This window comes from Arachis duranensis, chromosome 2 (genome assembly GCF_000817695.3).
Source record: "Arachis duranensis cultivar V14167 chromosome 2, aradu.V14167.gnm2.J7QH, whole genome shotgun sequence".
Lineage (NCBI taxonomy): Eukaryota > Viridiplantae > Streptophyta > Magnoliopsida > Fabales > Fabaceae > Arachis > Arachis duranensis.
In genome coordinates, this window is record NC_029773.3 from 87,644,874 (window position 1) to 87,670,304 (window position 25,431).

The 25,431-nt window shown below is 32.6% G+C and overlaps 2 protein-coding genes across 2 annotated transcripts; both read left to right on the plus strand.

Moving 5' to 3' along the window:
- Positions 1 to 289: 289 nt before the first annotated feature.
- On the plus strand, positions 290 to 2,086 carry LOC107475738 (uncharacterized). Its single transcript, XM_052257944.1, has 3 exons — positions 290 to 1,203; positions 1,294 to 1,424; positions 1,953 to 2,086. The coding sequence occupies exons 1-3, from the start codon at positions 290 to 292 to the stop codon at positions 2,084 to 2,086; spliced, it is 1,179 nt and encodes a 392-aa protein (XP_052113904.1).
- An 8,675-nt stretch (positions 2,087 to 10,761) lies between these two features.
- LOC107475739 (calcium-dependent lipid-binding protein) lies at positions 10,762 to 16,848 on the plus strand. The gene is made up of 12 exons (XM_016095383.3): positions 10,762 to 11,000; positions 11,175 to 11,309; positions 11,941 to 12,042; positions 12,126 to 12,176; positions 12,856 to 12,976; positions 13,208 to 13,329; positions 13,428 to 13,526; positions 14,450 to 14,530; positions 14,626 to 14,711; positions 14,845 to 15,070; positions 15,434 to 15,598; positions 16,205 to 16,848. Exons 2-12 carry the CDS (start codon positions 11,205 to 11,207, stop codon positions 16,622 to 16,624), a joined length of 1,578 nt encoding a protein of 525 aa, XP_015950869.1. The 5' UTR covers positions 10,762 to 11,000; positions 11,175 to 11,204; the 3' UTR covers positions 16,625 to 16,848.
- The last annotated feature ends 8,583 nt before the right edge of the window (positions 16,849 to 25,431 follow it).

A 25,431-nucleotide genomic window follows, 5' to 3' on the forward strand; every position in this document is an offset into this window, starting at 1 on the left:
CCTTAAGAGTTGTACCACCTTATTATCATTGACTTATGATTCGATCATAATGATTTGAATAAATAGAATGTTCATTATGGTATCAAAGCAGTTTGTCTTGGTGAGTCTGAAGGATAGATTGCTTATGTTTCAATGTATACTCTAAATTGTACCTGTGCTATTTAAGATATCTAATTGATATGTTTAGCATGAAGTTCATGAGTATGCTTTTGGGAAATTGAAGTAATTAATTTGAGATATTGAGGCCGATCACCTTGATATCACTTGGTTTGTGTGGATAGGACCCGAAATGGCAACTCGTGGACAGGGTCGAGGACTGAGAGAAAATGAGGAACTCGCTTCGTCTCGTAATCAAGCCGACTTCTTGGCGGTGATGACCAACCTTGTCAACACAATGCAAGCTAGTGCGGCGACTACAAATCTAGCCATGGAAAGAATGAATGGAAATGATAACGGATCTGGAGGAAACTCAGTTGAAGGAGGTCCGAAGACATTAGCAACTTTTCTGGAGGTTAATCCCCCTGTCTTTAGAGGATCAACTAACCCGATGGAAGCTGACGATTGTTTTATAACAATAGAGAGAGCACTACAAGTGCAACATGTACCTGAGGGTCAACTGGTGGAGCTTGCTGCTTATCAGCTAGCTGGAGAAGCGCAACAATGGTGGCAAGGAACTTACCTTCTTCTGCAACAAGGAAAAGGGAATAATGTGATCACTTGGGAGGTTTTCAGAGAGGAATTCTACAACGAGTATTTCCCGAATTCCGTGAGACAAGCTAAGGAGTTGGAGCTGCTTCAATTGAGGCAAGGATCTATGACTGTGGCTGCTTATACAAGCAAATTTGAGGAATTGTGTCGTTTCTCAAGAGTTTGTCAGGGACCTCTGGGTGATCCTAAAGGATATGAGGAGTGGAAGTGTATGAAGTACCAGGATGGTTTGAGGAACGATATCATGCGAGTTGTGGCGCCTCTTGAGGTTAAGAGCTTTGTAGAATTAGTGAATAAGAGTCGTGTGGTGGAGGATTGCTCTAGGAAGAATGCGACTACTAGTACTGACCGTGGTGGTTACCACGACCGAGGAGGAGGTGCAAGATCCTTTGCTCCAAGGGGTCGGAACTTCAAGAGAGGAGAATATGTTCAACAATCTCAACGTGATCGAGCTACTTTCCAAGGGAACAACAACAACCATCAAAGGAGATATGGGTGACAACCTCAGAATGATTTGACTTGTATGAGGTGTGGAAGTTATCACTCGAACACTCCATATAGAGCTGAATTGGGACTTTGTTGTAGTTGTGGAGGAGCTGGTCACATGTCTTGGAACTATCTGGAAAAAGCCAACCGGAATGCTGGGAGACCGCAACAAGGTCGTGTGTATGCTATAACGACGGATGATGCTGCCAAGTCGGATATTTTGATAAGAGGTAAATGCGAAATTGGTGGTAAAATGTTAATTGCATTATATGATGCGGGAGTTGGCCTCTGTCCAACATCCATGCCTACGCAAACATACGCTGCGTACACGACTTTGGCACAAAAACGCTCATGCGTACGCGAGCAAGTCACACTGTCCAAACGTTCCATGTACACAAACATGTGCATGCGTACGCGACCACCCCTGTTTTTCATAAAAGTGAATTTTTAGGCTCTCAATCATTCCTTGAACATTTTAAATCTTTATAAACTCCGAAAAAGAGTCTAGAGCCTATGTAATTAAGGATAGAGGAGTTAGAAACGAGAATTAAAGAGATGAGTTGATGAATTGGAAAGAGAGGAACAAAGTGTGAAGTGATGTATGAAGAGGATGAATGTGATAATTGATTATGATGATGAATGAGATTAATTAAGATTGAGTATGAATTAAGAAGAGATTGAAGAGGAGATTGTTAATGAGATTGATAATGAAATTATTGTTAAACATGATTCTGATTGTTATATACCTATCTGGGTAGATGCAGTGGCATTGATCCACTTGTTTCGGGTTCGGTTTGAGCCTTCCGGAGTAGATGCAATGATTTGCCTCCAAGTTGTTACCAGGCACTTAAACTCTCTGGATCTCCCCAATGAAATGAAATTGATTGCATGATTATATATAAGCATAGACTCTTGGGGATGTACGCTTAGGGACTGTTTAGGGTTCGCTACTAGACATGTCAGGTTGGTTTGATAACCGACAGATGAAATTCATCGGCTATAGGGCAGATATACATCATTTGTATATTTTTTATTTGTTTGAGTTTGTCTAATTGTATTAGTTTGCCTAATTGAATATATTATATGATTATATGCTATTTGCTTTACTTTAACTTGCTTGTGTAGTCCTTGTCTGCATTTATCGTGTTTGCTTATTTGATAGGTACCTCATACTAGTGTCGGTTGACGCTGAGGGCTAGTTTCTATTCTGTTTGAGAGTTGTGAAAGTATGAAGAATGTTGAGTTAGAATTAGAATCCTTTTATGATAGTTGTCAATTTATGGATTAGAGATAATTCAAGATGGATATGAGCGGTATGGAGTTTAAGATTGCTTAGTGATTTCGTGTTGCCTTATGCAGTATTATTTGACATTTTTATTGTACTGAGAACCCATGAGTCAGGAGTTTTCATTTCGTATATATCTTCTGTTTTTCAGATGTAGATCCTAGTGCTCAGCAATGAGCTGTGATTCATTTGAGAGATGAAGATCTTTGGGTCTTTGATTTACTTTTGTTTAGAATACTCTGTACTTATTTTGAAAAGCTTATATGTATATATTTATTCATTTTGAAAACTTGTCTATAGAGACCTTTATGTATAGAGACCTTTATGTATATTTTAGGAGAGATAGAAAAATACTGTTGTCAAACTTATTTTTATTTCTGTAACCCTAGCCGACCTAAATTTCGCAGGTCGCGACTAGTGGCTATGTACTTCAAATGTGATTAAAGTATCACTTTATTACTTTACTAACATGGTCACTTTAGAGGGTCTTTTTTCTATATATATATATATATAATATATATCCTGTCTTTTTTTTATTCTTCTTTAATACTTTACTTTATATCACTTTTCGAAGGCGCTTTATCTTTCTTTTATTGATATGAGAGTATTTTTGATTCGCGATTTTATTTTACTCATTTTCAAGCTTTTCGTTTAATACTTCCTTTCAATTATATAAATATGTATCATAAATCCACCTTAAGAGTATTTGAATAATTCGAATGTTACATTTGGATCTGTGGAAAGGGAGCTTTGTCTTTAAGATCATTCAAGCCTAGAATTAACTACCAATGCAATTATCTGTTTATATTACACTTTTTAGTGCGGTCCTTTCTCAAATTTTGCATTAACAGGACATTTGTACACCGGGCTGCCCTCGTAGGATTTGGACCTATTCAGGTTCAGTGTTGCATCTAAACGGTTGATAAGAAAATTAATGGTTTAAGATTAGATCGGTCATTTTAGCTTATCTCAACGGTCCAGAAGCATCCAAAGTAAATCAACTATAAAATGGTGGTAGGAACATAGTGGTGAAGAGGTAGTTTGATGTTCAAGTTAAGATTATCACTTGCAAAGTGCTGAGAAAGATGAAAGAAAACTAAAGTGAAAACTAAAACCGACATCATTATAAATGAAAATGAGTGATTGTGAATGTTTCTTAGTACATGTTAAATACGTCGCTTCCTAATTTTGGTGGTGTTTTTAATAGTGTTTTTCAACAATATTAAGATTTGGTATTTTTTAATAGGAAAAGTATATGTTATTAATATACTATCTGCCAACTTATTACCAATAATAATTAATTATTATATTTTAAACACATGTACAAAGAGACACATCCAGAAAATACATATATAAAGATACTTCTATTAAAACAGCCATAAAAAAGATATTTTTATTAGACACATCCACAAAGATACTTCCGTTAAATATAATCATAAACAAAAATTGGCAGATGTTGGCAGAAATGTTGTTGGTAACGTAGCGGGATTGTTTTTAATATATATAAAGATCACAAATTTAAAATTTAACTGTCAGATTTGTAACTCTTAAATTTTTTTTAAAACATGTAAATCTGAGAGTTAGATTTATTTTATTTTAAACATATAAATCTGATTCTAAGATTTGTATTTTAGTATTAAAAAAATTTAAATATACAAATTAGACCTTTTGATTTGCTTTACGATTGAAAATTTCTTTTTTAACACAAATCAGACTCTCTATTTGTGCATTATGAAATCTGATCTATAAATTTTATTATTCTTCAAATTCGAGAGTCCGATTTCTTATTTAAAATTAAAAAAAAATATATCAAAAGAAAAACACACTAATTAGCTATTATAATAAATTACACACAATTTTTTTTTCATATTTAAAAAAATTAGCTAAAATAAAAAAAAAAACTGTTTTGCAAATGTGGCCATTTGCATGCATTGGATAAATCTAAACCCTAAATTTGTTTTGCAAATGAGGCCGTTTGCATGCTTCAGATAACAATTGCTTTAAATACAATTACAAATTTGAGCTAATAACTGACATGTATGAAGAATTGATGAATCTATTCTGCAAATTGTTGTAAGTAATGCTCATGATAAATGGTTTTTGAGTATTGAGTTGATAAGGAATCTCCTTCATATAAAAACCCCTACTAATGCTCCTTGGCTGATACAACTAATATTACACAAAGCCCTTGAAAGCTTTGAGACTTGAGAGTTAAGAAATTATTTCAAGATAAAAAAAAAAAGGTGAAAAACTTCTTGGTTTCTGAACTATCCAAACTAAATGTGATAAGAAGTCACTTAATGGGAGCTCAACAATTATATTCAGACACTGTTTGCCACCAATTATATAATTTCTTGAATTTTCGTTGAGTATAAAAGTGAACAATGAATAGTATTAGCTTAACATAATATTAAATCTGTTGGCACAGCAAATCATTGATTTTTTTTTTTTTACATCTTTAAATAAAAATCTTTGAAAAGTTTGCTACTCTGTTTTATAAACTATATTTAGAAATTTATGATGATACATTGTTGGTGTGGAAACTTTCTAGAAAAATATATGTACTATTATTCAGTAAAAATGATTGCTTACTTTTTGTATTTATACCAAATAGTAGTATATAATTTGATATATAAGTATAAAATTCAGAATGTCAAACTTATTCTCCTAGATTTATTTGAGCTTGTGATTACATTTTAAATAAAAAATTAGATTTAATAGAAAAGAATTAAAAAAAAAGAAGTGTATAAAAATTATATACAATCTAAGGACTCTAGAAATCATGCATCCAAGTTTCTTTTTTCTTCATATAAAAATGAGTTTCTTAAAGAACAAAGAAAGATGAGGTGCATTGGATGAGGAGGAAAACAAGTAACATCCAAAAACTTTTTTTAAGTTGCATGTAATAATAGTTATAATGTTGTTCCATCACGCCAAAAAGTTAATATGTTTCTATTGTATACATGGTAAATTCATAAATTAGAATTTGCATCACTTTCCAATATCCCCTAGTCAAAAACCAAAGAGATCCCTCTGTGATTTTCCAATGCAAATAGGAACTAGAAAGTGAATAAGCTTGCTTACCCCATCCTCAAGAATCAAGATATTAAACAAACAAAGCATTCCCTTTTTAAAATAAAATAAAAAAGAAGTTAGCTTTGGCAAATTAAAAAGCCTCAGGGACTCAAATGAAGATTGGGTTGTTAGGCTTTATTTTAGGAGGTTTAGTTTTAAATTTAGCTGTATTGAAAAAGTTTGATGCTATTTTTTTAGGATTTCTATTATATTGGAATAAAGAATTTAAATTTAGAGTAAAGTATTGTTTTTGTCCCCAACGTTTGGGATAAGTCCTATTTGTGTCCTTAACGTTTAAATTGTTCTATTTGTATTCCTAACGTTTATAAAAGTGATTCAATGTTATCCTACAATCAATTATACTAACAAATCAGATTATATTTTTCAATTATTTTCACTTGGATGTATTCATTCTCAATTAAGTCTCACTTGAATGTGTTCGATTTTAATGTTATACCCAGTATTTGTGTTTAAATTCAATTATGTCCATAAAAAAGTGAATTATGTAAATGTTGTAGGAATTATTTCAACTTTTGATGAGCTATTTTTCGGAGTGGATCATCGATTCTATCTCAAATATTTGTATTCTAATTTCAAGAACAGATTTTTAAAACTCAAACTAAAGCGTTCATGATGTATAATTGATAATAGGATAACATTGAATCACTTTTACAAACGTTAGAGATACAAATAGGATGATTTAAACGTTAGGGATATAAATAGGATTTACCCCAACAAAAACAATACTTTACTCTTAAATTTATTATTGTTGAGACTGACTCAATTTAAATTTTTCTAGTAGTCAGTGATTATTTTTTCAAGAATACACGTGAACTAAATGATGTTGTCTCTAAAATTTTGATTGTATTACGTCATATATAAATTATTTTTTTAGTCATAAAAAATATATTTTTTTTGTCATTCGTACCTGGAATGACAAATATGGTGGTAAACAAATTGACAAAAATAAATATTTTATTCAAGTGTAATTTTGTGATTAATAATTCTCTATAACTTGAAAAAAAATGTGATGCCTGATAAACCCTAAATTGACGGTTTATCTTGTATTGAATTTAGAGTATTTTGTAGACCTTTACTCACATTTATCCATTGAAATAGCATGGTTTTATATATTCTCCTTTAATTGTGTTTAAGAGTGAAAACATGCTTTTTAGGTCTTAAAATAGCTAAATCTAATTCACCTTGATTCCATTAGATGCCTTGATATGTTTGTTAAGTGATTTAAGGTTTAGGAGGCAAAGATTGGATCAAGGGAATGAAAAAAGAAGCATGAAAAATTGGAGAACTCATGAAGAAATGAAAGAACCGGAAAGCTGTCAAGCCGACCTCTTCGCACTTAAACTACCATAACTTGAGCTACAGAGGTCCAAATGATGCGGTTCCAGTTGGGTTAGAAAGATAACATTCGGGGCTTCGAAACGATATAAGATTTGTCATAGTTGCTATACGTATGGTGGCGCGCACGCACATAGTACGCACACACGCCGTTGCTGCCACCTGGTTCACTTAAAGCAAAACATGGCCAGCGATTTTAGAAGCCTTGTGGGCCCAATCCAACTCATTTCTGATACTATTTAAGCCAAGGATTGAACGGGAAATGAGGATACTTTCATACTTTAGAAGTTAGTTACCATTAGTCATAGTTTAGTTCTAGAAGTAGTTTTTAGAGAGAGAAGCTCTCACTTCTCTCTAGGATTAGGATTAAGATTAGGTTTAGTTATTAGATCTAGATTTTAATTCATCTTCTTCTACTTCTACCTTTCAATTCATTGTAGTTACATTCATTCTTCTTCCATTCTTTTATTGCAATTTCCTTTATGTTGTTCTTATATTTTGTTGTAGATCTACTATTGTTCCTTCCATTTTCCTTCAATTAAATAAGAGGTAATTCATAATAATTGTTCTTCTTTGCTTTTCTATTGTTGATCTCTTGCCTTTGTAGTTAGATCTCTCTTTAATTCTTGCAATTTATGTTGTCTACTTTTATTGCCTTTTATGTGTTTGTTGAAATGCCTCTTCTAGATATAGTATAGATTTTGTTCCTCTTGGCCTAGGTAGAGTAATTAGTGACTCTTGAGTTATCTAATTCCTTTGTTGATTGATAATTGGAGAGATTGCTAATTGGTTTGGAGTGCACTAAAGCTAGTCTTTCCTTGGGAGTTGGCTAGGACTTGTGGCTCAAGTCAATTCATCCACTTGACTTTCCTTTATTTAGTAAGGGTTAACTAAGTGGTAGCAATGAACAATTCTCATCACAATTGAGAAGGATAACTAGGATAGGACTTCTAATTTTCATACCTTGCCAAGAACCTTTTATAGTTGTTAGTTTATTTTCATTGCCATTTACTTTTCATGCTTCTTATCCAAAACCCAAAAAATAACTCAACCAATAACAAAACACTTCATTACAATTCCTAGGGAGAACGACCCGAGATTTGAATACTTCGATTTATAAATTTAGGGGTTTGTTTTAGTGACAAACAACTTTTTGTATGAAAGGATTATTGTTTGGTTTAAAAACTATACTTCGACGAGATTTTATTTGTAAAATTCTAAACCGTCAAAAATCTAATCATCAATGCCCTACAAAAATCCTCCAAAAATTTCCTCTGTTTGGATCCTTTAAAGCCATTACACCGTATGAGTTTTAATTTTTACCTCAACTGTGCTTTTTATCCATACATTCTGGAAAGTGGGACCTCATTAACTCATGTCAACCAATAATAAGATATTTACACACATTCAATTCTCTTCCAATCACCATCTACCAAATACTAATAATTTAGTATAGATATTTGTTCATTATTTATTTCCAACTAGCATATATCACAATATTTTTTAGCTTAAGCCTTAATGCCTCTCCCAACCCCACACACCACAAAGAAAAAACAATAAATTATTTGAAAGAAGAAAAAAAGTTGTAGGCCCCTTTATCGAATAAGAAAGTATCACAATAAATTATTTAAAATAAATCCATATATGGTGGAAAAAAAACGGAAGAAAAAGATTTATCATCTTAATAATGAAGCAATTCGCCACATGACATAATAAATAAATATTAATCCCACCATAAGAAAGGGGGAACAAGAAAAGGACTAACAAAAAAACTACACCCCCTTTATGGTTTGAATATGAAAATATATATAACAATAAGTTATTTAAATAAATCTGATATTTTTTGAAAGGTAATATTGATTATAATTAACAATGCTACTTTAAAATATTAAAGAAGGGTAAATTATATATGTCTTGATGATTTATTTATGCATTAGTAATATATTTTGGTTAATTTATGCTTAGATGATGGTTTTGTTAATTATATGATTTAGTTGTTTTAAACTGACCTTCACGTTTCTGTTGCAGAATTTTTATGAGCTTTTACTGATAAAAATATATATATACTTTTTGAAATTTTTTATTCATATTATGTGTTTATTTAGGCGTTATTAAATTGATATAAAAAAATTTTTGTAATAATATTTTTTATTTTTTAATATATTTAACAAATTTTTAAACTCAAATATAATTGATAAATATATAAAAAAATGACATAAAATATCTAAATATAAAATTGCTTTTATTTTTATAAAAAATCTTTTAAAAAAGATCATTAAATTTTTTTTTTAAATAGAGTCCAAACAAGTTCTATATCTTTTGATTTTGTTAATAAAAAAAAGGAAAATTAAGAAGAAGAAGAAAGAAACCTAATTGCCAGCTTAGTAGTGAAGTAATTGGCCACATGGACATGATATTTAAACCTAACATTTACATTTTTCATTTACTACCTAAACTAGTAAGTACATGTAATAGAGTAATAGACTTTTGGTAAAGCCAAATGTGTCTACAAAAATTCCTTGAAACATGACTGAAAAAGTCAAGGAAGGAACACACAACACATGGTATGCCCTAAAAATGTGGTTTGCTTCTTGGGCATGATTGCTCTTTGGACATACCTAAAGAGACAAAACTCCAAATGGCATAAAGCTATTAGTTTAGCTATCACTTTTCCTTCATGCTTCGATATATCCAAAACTATAACGGACCAAACGGTCAACAATACTAGTAGAGTAATTTTCTGGATTAATTGCTTTGCTTTGACATGACATTCACATCTGTTCATAAGCTAGGAAATCATTTTTTTTATTTTTTTAATAAGTTTTTAAAAGTGTAATTTTTTATTATATAATACTTTTTATATAATTTTTAATCTACTAAAAAGTGTATAACAAAAAATTAAACGACAATATTATCTGAGAAAATAAAAATAAAAACCACAATATATATATTAAACGGCTCAATTATTCGAATGCTATTTGTTCAACTATTCAAAATACCAATCATATGTCCCAATTATTTTTTTGTGGTCATATCATATGTCCCAATTAGAATTTAAAGATTTTGGTTAAATAATACTTTGTGTATTTCATAATAATAAATAATTTTAACATTTCATTTGTAAATCTATCAATTAAAAGTTCATTTAAATATATTAATTTATAAATATATCGTAAAATTCAAAATAATTTCTCAATATGAAAGGGTTATTGATGGGGAAAAAAATAGTTGTTTTCCATTTTGTACACCAATTTTAATTACATACAATACTACAATAGTAAATCTTGAGTATAATGTTATACTTTTTGTTTATAATATTGCTATTTTATTGATTTCCATTCTAATAAAAGAATTTAAAATTATTAATTAATTATAAATTATTTACTTAAACACTTTATTTAATAAAAGTTTCCATTTTTTATTGTTAATTGTAATAAAAATTATGTAAAGAATAAAGATAAACTCAAATAAATATTATAGCAAAACGTAAGAATAAATTCTCAAAATAAAAAATATATATACTTAATATTTTCAATCTTAAAACAATCAAAATTTACCTTATTTATTAGTAATTAGAATGAAATATTAATAGTTTAATGCAATAATATAAATCCATTTTCAATTTAATCTTGCAATTGAGTAATTGACACTTGTATAGTTGTATTAAACAAATAAAATCCCAGAAAAAAATGCGATCTTGTAAGATAATTGAAGACTAACGTTGAATGAGATGTGAGTGAGTCCTTATTGGCTTATGTAATGTAACTATATACAGCTAAGCTTAAAAGCCTTTAATGCTTTGTGTAAAATCCTGATTCTTGTGGAGGAAGAGAAGATAAACATTGAAAGTGACGTTATAAACAAGAAAATTATTTTCTTTTCTTTTTCTTACAGTTCTTTTTTTTGGCTTATTTTCACAGTTTTGGGGCAAAAAATAATACACAGAGAGAGACAGAGTCCTACAGTTTCTGGCATAAACAGGAAACTGAAAGAGAAACTTGGGTTTTTTTCTTCCCTTTTGTTTGCAACTTTTGGTCCTTCTCTTCAGAATTTCACTTCATACCCAAAATTGGGATTTCTTCCTCCAAAGGTAGTGATTCTTTGAGATTCTTTCCTCAAATTTCACATAAAGTTTCAATTTTTTGGCTTGACTTGTATGCTTTCTCTATGGATTGGTCTTAAATTTGTGATTTTTTCATGTGGGTAGGTTTTTTTTTTTTTCTGGTTTTGACCCTTTTGGACTTGTGTTTTTCGGTGCTGACAGGGAAGGTGGTGTTTGGAATCTGAGAAAAAAATGGGGTTGATTTCTGGGATTTTCATGGGTATCTTGTTTGGCATAGCATTGATGGCAGCATGGGAGCGCATGATGAGGTACCGAAGCGCCAAGCGAATTGGAAAGGTATGGTTTTGATTGGCACTGTTCTATTTGTGTTGATTTTGGTTTTTGCTGATGAACAGTGTTGGAGATTATGTGGATTCTCTGTTCTGAGCAATGTTGGGGGAAAATGGTTGAGTTTAGTGAGATGTAACAGTGTTTGACTTGGTCAAATTTGGAGTGAAATTTGGGGGATCATATGTTTCATTGAAGGTATGGAATCATTGTGAGAAAGGATCATATAGAGTAGCAATATTGAGTTTGAACTTTGAATACCCTGAAAAAGAAATTGGTTGGATGAGAATACAGATTATGCTTCTTGAAGCAACTGGTTATTCAAGAAGCTTAATTAGATTCTTCATCTGCTTACTAACTGAGTTCCTATCCTTAGGTTATGTTTGGGAATTTTTAGATGATTGAAAACAACCCTAATCTAAACTACTAAAGTAGAAGAATGTGGGATGGTTCGTGTTGTCAATCTTCAACAGACGAGCCAACAAAAAAAAGGGGGGAGGGGGTTCATATTGTGATGAATTGTATGACATTATCATGTAAATTGTCTTGGCCTTATATTCTATTTGAAAAACTGTCGTATGTTAATCTGTGAATACATATATTTCTTGTCTTTGACATTGACTATTTATTTGCCTTGCAGGCAGCTGATATTAAAATCCTTGGATCCCTTAACAGAGAAGATCTGAAGAAACTTTGTGGCGATAGTTTGCCGGAGTGGATATCTTTTCCTGCATATGAGCAAGTATATTTTCTCGATGCTACTGTTGTTGTCATCTGGTATAATTGTTCTCTTTGTATGACTCTTCTTTGCATCGCTTTTTAAAGGTGAAATGGCTAAACAAGGAGCTGTCCAAACTTTGGCCATTTGTGGCAGATGTGAGTAAGCTGATTATGCATTTATATAATAGTTGAGGACTGTTTTGCAATGCCATCCATTGGTTTCTTACAGGATTGTTCTTGGTTAGAACTTGACGTTTTCCTCGTTTCTGTAGTTGAGCATGTTATGTTAGAGAATATTTCTTGTTTGTAATCAAATTAAGTTCTAATTATTCTCGTAGCTGAGTATATTACTTCCAAATCTCTGTTGTTTGAAGGAAACGGTTTTCTTACATATGTATATTCTTGCTTTAGTCTCAAGCAATAGCAGTACAAGAAAATATGTACTATCACTTTGGATTATTATCATTCTATCCATTGAGTTTATAAATTTAATGGTTAATTTAACTTAAATATCAATATGTTAAGTGGTCTTGAATGATACTCTTAATGTGAAAAGCCTCAGGGTCAATTTACCCCTTTGGTCCATTTTCAGGATTACCCTCAATATATGTTCATCCTTTTCCGTTTCTCCTGAACTACTCCCTCTAATTGCATTTCTCCCCTTATTTTCACTCTCAAATTTATGTATAAAAAATTACAGGTATGGATTTTGTACACATTGTTTTCCTTCCTTGGCTTAGACATGAATCCCATGTCCCTTTGTCCTTAGGCTCTACTTCTGCTGTAGTTTCATTGTAAATCTGACTCGTTGATGGTGGATTTCGTTCACTTGTAGGCAGCAACTTTGGTTATCAGAGAATCTGTTGAACCACTACTAGAAGATTACAGACCTCCTGGAATTACTTCTTTGAAGTTCAGCAAGTTGTCACTTGGAAATGTTGCTCCGAAAATTGAAGGTATCAAAACTATAGTATCCTTCGGCATATTCTTTTCTATTCTAAAGTTACTAAAGATATATATATGTGACATATGCAAAACTGCCCCTCACCCCCCACCCAAAAAAACCCCCTCTTTTCTCTTCCTTTCGGCATATTAATATTCCAACAAGTTTAAGTTTCATTACCCATATTCTGTGAAATCATTATATGCCAGTAACTTATGTACCATTGATTCCTTCACCCATGCAGGTATTCGAGTTCAAAGTCTTACCAAAGGTCAAATCATAATGGACATTGATTTCCGTTGGGGTGGTGATCCCAGTATTATTCTTGCTGTTGAAGCTGCACTTGTTGCATCAATCCCTATACAGGTTAGACTCACTCCGCAGTGTATCTCTTGATGTTGAGTTTCATCATGATCCTTCTACAATTGGGAAAAACTTTTTACTTGTGTGTTTTTTTGCTTCAGTTGAAGGATCTACAGGTTTTTACCATTATCCGAGTTATATTCCAACTTGCTGAAGAGATCCCTTGCATTTCTGCTGTCGTTGTTGCCTTACTTGCTGAGGTAAATGAAGCCATAAATTTGTATAAAAGGATATTAATAAAACTGCGAAAGAATAAGAAAAGAAAAGATGATGAATTTTTTATTGTTGTGTTTGATATAGAGAACAATGCTACCTATTTATACTAAATTGATTATGAATTTCAAAATAGCTAAAACAAGTAAGGATAACAATTTTAGAAAAAGACAAGGATAACAAATTTTGTTTCTAGAAGAAAAATAATAGATATAGTGGCTTCATGTTTTGGTGTTCCATTCTTTCTTACTAAGCAAAACTTAGCAATATTAATTATTTTTTCCAATCATATCCCCATAATTAAGGGAGAGAAAGAGGTGGAAGGAAATAATTAAAGAATAGAGAATTTATGTCATGAGGGTAATATTGTAAAGGGTAAAGTATACTTTTTGTCCCTAAAGTTTGGCAAAAGTTTCAAAAATACATCTAAGTTTTATTTTGTTTCAATTTTGTCTCAGAAGTTTTTGATTTGCATCAAATATACCTTTAACGGGTAAATTTTCAAAAAATTTAAGACCAATCTAACAATAATGCATGAAAATTATGCTTGATTTGCTTATGTTGAGGGTTGTTCTTATGAAATTGTTGTTGAATTGGTCTTAAATTTTTTGAAAAATTAGCCGTCAAGGGTATGTTTGATGCAAATTGAAAACTTCTAGGATAAAATTGAAACAAAATAAAACTTAGGGGTATTTTTGAAACTTTTGTCAAATTTCAGGGACAAAAAATATATTTTACCCTATTGTAAAATATCCAAGTTTCTCTACAATTGAGGTTTCTTTAATCATTTTCTTATTCCATGTACATGATTAAAACTGGTGAATTATTTCCAACTGAAGATAGTTGCAGGTAAGCTACTTTCAATTTTCCAGTCTCAGAATTACTGACTTTTCAACTAACATTTGATCAGCCGGAACCCAAAATTGATTACACTTTGAAAGCTGTTGGTGGAAGTTTGACAGCAATTCCCGGAATTTCAGATATGATTGATGTGAGTCTTGTCTATTCATGCACTCGTGTCTTTCCCTTGTACTGATTTGAAACTAGCACTTCTAATACTCCTATAATTTACACTTCACTTAATAGGATACAGTGAAGTCAATTGTTACTGATATGCTCCAATGGCCTCATAGGATTGTTGTTCCCCTTGGCGGCATACCTGTTGATACTAGGTAAATATGAACTTCAGGATAATTTGCCTTTGGTTTTCTTTCCTTCTTGTTTCGATCAAAACGTGTTGAACTAGGAATACCATCAATGTTCAAATATATTCATGCTACATAAGTGATTTTGGTTTATTTGCAGTGAACTGGAGCTTAAACCACAGGGAAAGCTTACAGTCACCATAGTCAAAGCGAACGAGTTAAAGAATATGGAAATGATTGGAAAATCAGATCCTTATGTCGTTTTGTATATTCGACCCTTATTTAAGGTTAAAACCAAGGTTGTTGACAACAACTTGAATCCTGTTTGGAATCAGACATTTGATGTGATTGTAGAAGACAAGGAGACACAGTCACTTATTCTTGAGGTTTTACCCTGCTAATGCTTACCTTATTTTATGCTTCTCGCTTCTGCCGACTACTCCTTCTGTCCAAGAATAAATGTCTCTTTTGTTTTTTTCCGGGGTGAAGGTTTATAATTTTATGCCATTTTTACAATTTATTAAGCAGGGCAGTTTTGTCGAAACAATAATGATACATTTTTCCCCCCTCCAATTTTTCGATTTTGATTTTTTGTTGACTTTTGTGCTAAAACCTGAAAAGGCACTTATTCTTGGACAGAGAAGTAATGCCCTTTATTGAAAACAAGAGGTTCTTCTGTCTTATTATAGCTATACATTGATTTGATTTAATAGAGCTAATGTATATCATGTTCATGATTCTCGAAATAGGTTTTTGATAAAGATATTGGACAAGATAAGCGATTGGGAGTAGTAAAGTTACTCCTCAATGATCTGGAAGCAGAAACTGAAAAGGATCTTGAATTGAGGCTGTTGCCATCTCTCGATACATTGAAGGTTAAAGACAAGAAGGATCGAGGAACCTTGTTTATAAAGGTATATATGGAAATATACTTGATTGTAACATTATGATGAGGGCTTTATTGCATGGTATATAGAGGTTCTTGCATTATAAAGTAATTCATGAGACTCTCTATAAAGCAATTTACGCATTTAAGAGTGATGATCCGTGGTAGTAACAGAATTTCTGTTACCATCTAGTTTGAAGTTGGATCCTAATTGTCTCTATTCTTATACTTAAAATAAGTCAAAAATTATTTGATAATTGTCATAGGGAAAAATTATAGACACTGATAGATACAAACCTGTTTGGAAAATAAGATAAATAACTTAAAAAGCGAAATGTGTTTGTACCTAGTTAATTTTTCCAAGTTTCTATTACTAAGAAACTTAGCAAACACAGCCAAAGCTCAAAAGGGTTATTGGATGAGATCATGCATTAAGATGTGAACTCCTTCATTTATATGCCTTAACCTATCAGCTTAAGTTTCATGGATTGTTAAAAATAGAGAAGGTTACTGATTCTTGTCTTCCTATTGGGTTTTGAAATCTTAGTATCATTGGCATATTTATTGAACACCTACCATCCCATTTGGCCTCTTACTTGATTGAAAGATAAATATAATCATGTTGGAATTGCAGGTCTTTTATCACCAATTCAACAAGGAAGAGCAATTGGCTGCACTAGAAGCCGAGAAAGAGATACTAGAAACGAGGAAGAAACTGAAGGCGGAGGGAGTGATAGGAAGCACGATGGACGCACTAGATGGAGCAGCGTCGATAGTAGGGTCCGGTGTTGGTTTTGTTGGTTCTGGTGTTGTTGCCGGCGCAGGGCTTGTTGGAAGCGGTCTTGGCGCTGGAGCCGGACTTGTTGGAAGTGGTCTTGGTGCTGGAGCTGGGTTTGTTGGTAGTGGTCTTGGAGCAGTTGGTAGCGGCTTTGCTAAAGCCGGGAAGTTCATGGGGAGGACAATCACAGGTGGCCATAGTGGTTCCCGAAGGAGCGGCTCGTCGACACCGGTGAATAATGGACAGGAGAGTGGTGGTGGTGCGAAGCCTTTGTAATGTAACTTTCGCATTGAAAGAGTAAATGAGAGTAATCTATTATATATTATCTATGTTACCTTTTTTCTTTCATAGTGTTCTTCTCTAAGGTTGTTTTGTTAATTTTAGATTGAAACATGATAGCATAAATGTCAATTTAGTTCAGGTGGTGAACCATCTTTGTATGTAAAATTGTGGTTTGACATGGATTTGTAATAAAAAGAAAAAAAGAACAAATTGTAAAATTCCTTATTTAATTCTAAAACAAAAGTGATTCAGAGGGGAATTGAAATTTGGGGTTAATCAAATGATTAGGGTTTTTGCATATGCTTAAACAACATGAATTGTGCAGCCTCATTGGTTCTTATTATTGCAAGTAGGGATGTACATGGGTCGAGTGAAGTTGGGTTTGATGTGATCCTGATCTGAAATATAGATGGGTCTATTTATTGGCAGAAACTCACCTGCAGTCGACTGCAGGTGAAGTTGCTTCTGGATGGCTGACACGTGTTACTATATGGTTTAAAAAAAATCGGTTTATTTTATATAAATGGTTTATTTAAAAAAATCGGTTTGAATTGAACCAAACAGTTACTTTTATTCTCTTCTTCTTCGTTTCGCACGTAAAATTCGTTCTCTTTCAATCCCTTTTTCAGAACTAATATGAAACTTTCAATTAGGTATGTTCCTTTTATTTATATTTCTTAATCAAATTTATTATTTCAAATGTATTTCTTAATTTATGTTTTTATTCATTCCTCTGTGAATGATGAAAATTATTTAATAAATACGTATATATTTATGTCATCACACCATTTTGATGTTCAGGATCATAAATACCAAGATAATCCATGGCAATTTCATGTGATGGAAGACAAAAATGTAATTATGGTATAACGTAGACTAGTTTGATAGCATGAACATTGTTGAAATTTTGGCATGATCTCTTTCATATTTGTTATATGTCTCTTTAGTTGGTGATGTTATAGTTTATTGTGATGATATGATGGTAGTTTAATTGTATGAGTTAGGTCCTTTTTATTTGGTTGAATTTTTTCTATAACTATTCTATTCTTGATGGCAATGTCAAAATAAATATTTTCATTAGTTGTTCTTTTTTTCTCTATTTTTGAATCAATTTTATTTTGAAAAAATTTATTAAAAATTTTTGTTGTAGACAAAATTAATAATATTATGTTCAATTATTTAAGGAGACCAAATTAATAGTTTGATTAGATACTTTTGTTTTATTGAAAATAAATTCTAATTTCATTAAAAAATAAATTCTAGTTGATAAGTAAAAGCACAAAAACGTGAATGATAGTGAAATCATAATTTCTAGACAAGTAAATTATAGTCTTATTATCTTAAAAAAATAATTTATTTATAGAATAATATGGAAAAATCAACAATAATTTGCATGAAAATAGTTTATTAGTAAAATAAAAGTTAATTGATTGATTACCATAAAATTTAATTTAACGATAAATTTGCAATTGAACATATTTTTACAGCTTAATTTAAAATCTATTTACAGCTTAATTTAAAAGCAACTGAAAATGTAAGTTATGGAAAATAAAACAAAACTCATCAAGAAAATAGAAACAGAGACACAAAAAAAAGGACAGATAATATCATTTATGCCATTCCTATAACAAAAACTGTGAATTTTGTTTCTTTTTCAGAATACTAAATTTTACTTTTTCAAACAATTTGTATACATATATTTGACAAAAATTAAATAAAAAAAGTTCAGATAAATTTAAAGAAAAATTAGTCAATATGAATGAAGAAAAAGAACATATCAAATTCATCTGTTAGGAATTTAGGAATAATACGTAGAAAGAGTTTAAATTATTTTAAAAGTAGTTATTTAGTCTATTTAAACCGATTTTTTTAAATAAACCATTTGTATAAAATAAATTGGTTTTTTTTAAACCATACAGTAACACGTGTCAACGATCTAGAAGCAACTTCACCTGCAGTCGACTGCAGGTGAGTTTCCACCCTATTTATTAGACCCAAATCCGGCTATAGACTCGATGAAACCAATACACTTTCGAGCCACAATTATATCGGGTGAAAACTGGGCCGTTAACATTACATTACGTTGATACCTTCTTGTAAGCTAGCATGTAAAAATATCCAAATTTCTAAGACTCCAACCATTATTTGACAGAGTTAATACTCAAATTGGCCCCTGAAATTTGACCTCCGCATCAATTTAGCCCTCAAGGTTTCAATTGACTCTAATTGTATCCTGAAATTTTGCCTCGAGCCTCAATTTGGCCCTTCCGGCGTTTTCTGTCACCGGAGAGCTGACCTGGCAAATTTGGTAGACACTTGGCACCCTAGCAGTTAGATGACATGGCAAAATGTTTGAAGGCTTCAATTTAACCCCTAAAAATTTCAAATAAAACCTAGAACTTCCAATTTTCCCAAATCGAAGAGTGTCTCAAAGAGGTGAGAAGAATGTTGCGAAGCAGCAGTCAAAGCTCAGGTAGTTCTGGTAGAGCTTGTTCGCATAGTGGCTGGGTGAAGAACGCACACGGTGACAGAGGTGGGAAGGTTCCGCATTGGTGCGGTTGTGGGTTGCGTCCTATTCTTCGGTGGTCTGGGACAGATTCCAATCCAGAAAGACCATTCTATGGATGCTCTAACTATAATGTGAGTTGGTTGAATTATTGCAAGTTAATTGTGTGTCTTATTTCTCAAATGCTTGTTGATTTTGTAGCTGTTCTTCCTCTCAATTTTTTTTGGATTTTTTCTGTTGTAGACTACCGGTAAGAGATGGTGTAGCTTTTATAAATGGGAAGATGTTGAAGAAGAAGAAGCCATAGTTGGCAGAAATGAAAGTTCAGTTAGTGAAGACTATTGGAAAATATCTATGGGATGGAAAATTAGTGCAGTTGAAGCTGAAATTAGAATATTAAAAATGTGGAATATTATGTTATCTGTGTTTGTTATTATTTTTGGAATTGTGATTGTAGCTTGTGGATTAGGTGTGATCAAATATATGTAACTGTATATCAGTTATTTGAATGAAGCATTGTTATGTATTTAATGAGAAAATAGAAATGAAATTTTATGTTTTCTTTGCTAATGATATATCCTGTAAAATTCTTTAAAACTGAGATTATATATGAAGCTGCTACGAGTCTGTATATGAAGACAAGATCAAGAGCTGGCTCTAATAACTATATATATAGTATGCACTTCCATTAGTGAATAAATTTAAGTGTATAGTTCATTTGTGAAAAAGATATAAATAGATGAGATGTTATGACAAAAGAAAATCTAATAGAACCTTGTGTGGTTCTTGCACTTGACATAAGACCCAGAAATAAGTAATTCATAGTCATTAATCATTATCAATATCACAGCATTAGCAACAGCAGTATCTGTATCATACCTTAGATACCCTAGATAACATAGTTTCAAATATCCTAAACCAAAACAGATTATTCTACATAACATAGTAACAAAATATCAAAAGAGCATAGTTTGATCAAATGCTCTCTACAAAATATGTTCTATACAACTTCTAGTCAACATTGCAAACCGATTTCTATTTTGTTGTTGGTGGTTTGAAGCCTGGGGTGGGGACGAATGTCATAAACTCTGCCAAGCGTGCAGCTGTCCCAGAACTTGCTCCTTGCATTGGGTCCACATTGAAAGTTGTTTTCCTCTTAGATTGCAACTTTTGAGGCCTTGTGACCTGTTGTGGAGGTGGAGGTGGGTCTGATGGAGGGACCTAGTAAAATTGTGAACAGAAATAGTGACAAGTACAACCCAACAAAAACCAATCAATTTGTTATCAAATAGTATCAATCAGTTAGATCTACCCAACATTTACTCGTGTATTATAAATCAATATAAACCAGTTAACAGTTAATCAAATATTAGAAACCAAACACTACCTGTTCCTGATTTTTTGGCTGTGAGTAAGTGGGTTGGGTGAGTACAATCTCTGAAGCATTTACATCAGCAATAGCTTGATGTGGTGCTAATGAAGCATTTTCATTAATCTCAACAGCTTGGGTGTTAGTAATAGCAGCGTTTGCTGGATCTGTACCCTCTCCAGCCTTAGAACCTTTTTCTTTTGCAACAACAGCCGCTGCTGCATTAACAAGGGCACTAGCAAGGTCATCAGCTTTCCTATGAGCGCAACTCCTCTTTGTATGCCCTCTCGTACCACAGTAAGTATATGTGAATTCTTTGTATTTTCTCTTCAACTTGGTTTCAGTTTTTGACTTCTTAACACTAGATGACTCTTCATCAGCATTCTTCCGTCTTTTTTGGGTTATTGGCCTTGGCTTTTGCTTCATTTTAGGTGCATGAGGCCTATTTTGTTCACTTCTCTCCCAAAGATCTTGTCCGGGTATTGGATTGAGAGAGTGCTTGTAGGTATTTCTATAATCTTCATCTCCACTCCAGATTGGTGTCCATTTTTGAGATTCTTTCCGAATTTTCTGCAATCTACTATGTTGGATTGGTGGGAGCTTACCAACATGGTGGGATAACTTGACCTTATTTTTTGCAATGGACCGCATCGCAAACATCCGAACCTCCTCTAACAAGGTGATTATAGGCTTAGATCTGTATTCCTTGATCCTCGAGTTAAAAACCTCGCAGGCATTGTTACAAATGTTATCAATTTTTTGATCGTGTCGGAAATATGCCCTAGTCCATGCTTCTTTAGGCCACTTATCCAAATATGCCCAAGCTCCCTCGTTCAGTCTCTTTAACCTATCCATCTTCTGATCAAAACCATGGCGAGTTGTTTTCCTAGCACACTCCCATAATAGTCCTCTGTACTTCTGCTCTTTTCATTGTTTGTTAAAATTCTTCCATAGATGCCAAACACAGAATCGATGGTGTACATTGGGCATAAGCTCCTTTACTGCTGAAGCCAAACCCTGGACCTGCAACACATGAAAATTCAATTATCGTGTCTCAAACAGACCTCAAAATATGCATCATAAGATTCTTGGTTATTTTCTCTGTTATCCAGTACTTGCACCCAATCTACTTCTTCATCAGAGTTCTCCACAACTAGACCGTCATCTTCCTCTACTATTTTCTTCTTGCCCTTCTTCCAGGCAGCACCTGGAGCATGCTTCAACTTAAATTCTCTCAACCTAGCTGCTGAGAGACCACCTTCACTATCTGATTCAGTAGAACACCTTCAATATCTGATTCAGTAGAACTATCTTGTGCTCCAGGCTTGTATAGGCTGTCTTCTGCAGATTCGTACGAATCATGTGAGTCACTGTCACTACAATTGCTGTCATCGAGGCTTACATAGGTTTTCTTGCTGCCAGTATTTTGTTCTTCCTTTTAGTCTAGCAGAGGATCTTGTTGTAGTATGAGTTGATTTGGATGAAGTGGCTTTAGATTTATGGGCTGATTTGGGTGTTGGATTGGGTTGGATGCTGATTTGGGTGTTGGATTGGGTTTGGGCCTGGACTTGGGTGTGGACTTAATTGTATTTGATGTGGGATTGGGTTTAGGTGCTGGTTTGGATGTGGACTTAGGCTTAGACCCTGGTTTGGGTATGGGCTTAGGTGTCTCCTTAGGTGCAGGTTTGGGCTTAGATGTAGGCTGAGGTTTCTCCTTAGTTGCTGGCCTGGGCTTAGGTGTGGGTTTAGGTGCTGGTATCTCCTTCAACAGGGGGGTGGAAGCAGATGCAGGTTGGGACTTGGATGCTGCGTTGGAAGGGCCTTCACTTGTGATGTTGATGGGTGATTTGTTATGGGATGGACTGGTTGGTGTATTATTCTTTGGGCTAGGTGTGGTCCCTTCGACAACATTTTCTACACCAGTGGCATTGGGTGTTAGCTCTCTCAATTCAGGTGCTTCTTCCTCTACCATGGGTTGGGAAACTCCATGCTCATAGTATATGTGAACTGTTCCCTCATTGTTCTTTGCATAGAAGCACATCTCTACTAGCTCTTTGTCATGACTTAGTGCTCGCAGTCCACTCTTCATAGATCTACCAGGAACAAGCCACCAACACTCAACCATGTTATCATAACCTAGGACCTTGTAGTAGTCTCTCAGTGAAAATACATCTAATACATCTTCATCCAGCCCAGTCAACTCATCAGCGTGATCATTGTCATACACCAAACTGCCATTTGATTTGGTAACAAAATTGCCTCCATGATGATACACAATTGTTATACGTTCATCCATCTATAAATAAGAGTTAGGAGACAATAGTTAAAAACAACACTAACTTCAATAAATTGACAACAACACTAATTTTAATTTGTATCATGCAATCCTTAATTATGAAACATGAAAGAATAAAGCAAGTAAAATCAACAAAATTTGAATGTAATTACATATATAATTGTTCCGTTTAAAGGAAATACTAAAAGTGATCATAAGTGATTAATGGGAGAAACTATTCAAATTAGAACATTAAGAAAAAAAGTTAAAGATACGGTATAATTCCCATTTACTCAAACTTCTTCAAATATTTTTTACCAAAAGAGCACATTCTTCCATTTAACAAATTGATATGTAAAGAGTTGAAGTCAACTAATATTAATGAAGCACCTACTAGAAGAAGAGAATCATCATGATAAAATAAAATAAAATAAAAAGAAGAAATGGTAATGGAGAATAGTACTGAAATGATGTTAGAGAACATATGTATTGATAATGTTATATTACATGGTAATGTGTCAAAATCACTACTTAATGCCAAGGATACAAAAAAAAGAGTTTTTCACATGCATATAGGAGTTTAAGCTGAATAGAATAATTGACTTTGGTTGAATAATATTAATTGCAAAACTTCATCCGGCCTTCTATCAGCTTCAATAATTTACATAAAATTCATTTACATCAAATTCTTCAATGGTAACAAAATGACATTGACAACGGATCCATTAAGTACCAACATAACTTAAATAAAGGAAATATTCTTTTGCTGCATTGAATGATTGCATATAAAGCATAACATATTACAAAAAAAATTATGGTTTGAAGGAGGATTTACAATAACCAAGTAATCTCCAATGAAATTCAGACTCAATTATACAACAGTGCTTGAAATATTATATGTACTCACATCTTTGTAGAAATTTTTATGTAAAACTGAAACCCAAATTCAGATCAAATTGTGTAAGTGGAAGAACTACTTGAATTTTATGAGAGCCTACCTCTTATGATCACTCATTTACTCTACAAGTTGGAACAGTTGCTAGATTTATTGCAAAATAATCCCCTAGGGGAGAAAATTGATCCTGAAACCTGTTGTACAAAATAATATGCATTAGAAATAGTCTAATATGTTAGACTATTGATACTTAACGTAACATAATCATCATAAAGCTAAAAAGAATGGTATTTAGAATCACAGAAATGAAAAAAGTATAATTATTCTAGAAATTTCTATAGTTTCATTAAATTTCAATTAATTTTCTATGGTTTAAAAGTTCATAATCAAGTTCTTAAATCAAAATTTTCAATTAGATACTTACAGCTTAAACATTTCTAACTAAGTCCCTGTATTGTACAAATGTTTTAAGAATTGTCTTATTAGCAATTTATGTGTTTTGCTACATTAGATGAAAATATAGAAACAAGCTCCTTTTTTAATGTGATAAGGATCCGTAGAAAACTATGCCAGAATAAGGAAAAAAAGAATATTTAGAACAAGACGAACATAATGAAAAAAATTAGCATAAACTTTGTTAATGAAACAATAATCAAAAGTTAAATACACTGCAATAACTGGCCAAAATATAAAATTCTCAGTTCATGATTATCACTTAAACAGATTCATGGTGGTCATTGATGCATACAATGTTCAGTACAAAAAATATTTTATTTTTATAAGAAATTATCCAATCAACAATTAAATTAAAATGGGATATGAAGGAGTATAATTGTTATTTTAAAATGGAATATGAAGAATTAAAGACTGCTCAAACGGATAAAGGATTGAACGCTTCGGTTGATCACAGTCACACACATGCAAAAAAATTAAATCCTAACATACAGAAATTCTATCATCATCAACAATCATAATCAACCACATTCTCCCAAAGTTTCACTGATCAAGTAGGGTGAAAAAAATGAAAAACACCACACAACCAACATTTTCATAAAAACAGAGCACGATAGTTGAGAGCATCAATTTTGTTACTAACCTATTTTTCAAAAGATGACTCCCAAGTAATTAATTTTCACAATGGGGGTAGAAAGAAGTAAGAAAAGCTTCAAAGCTCCATTACTGTGACATCCATGGTGCTTCTCTGACGGGAAGAAAAACAAAAAGAAGTGGAGGAAGAGAAAAGGTCAACTCAGTCTCACCTTTGGAGTGGTTAGTGTTTAGATTTTCATTTAACCCCTTCCTAAGGGATACGACGTCGTTTCTAACAATTTCGGCGCCAACAGTAAAACGGCGTCGTTTTGAGACTGCCAGGTGTCATTTAAATTTGCCAGGTCAGCTCTCCGGTGACGGAAAACGCCAAAAGGGCCAAATTGAGGCTCGAGGCAAAATTTCAGGGTTTGAAACTTTAAGGGATAAATTGAGTCAGAGGTCAAATTTTAGGGGTCAATTTGAGTATTAACTCTTATTTGACATGGTAAAATTCACTTAGAAAAATATAACAAGAACCAACCCATCTTCAAAATTAAAGTATAACCACAATCAATACTAAAGCATAACTACAATCAATATTAATATTGTCTAATAACACCAAATATTTAAATCAATACAAATAACACAATATTATGCATTAGTCTAAAGTCTTATGCATTCTAAACAAAAAACAGTAACTTATAGTATTATAATGACTAATAACACA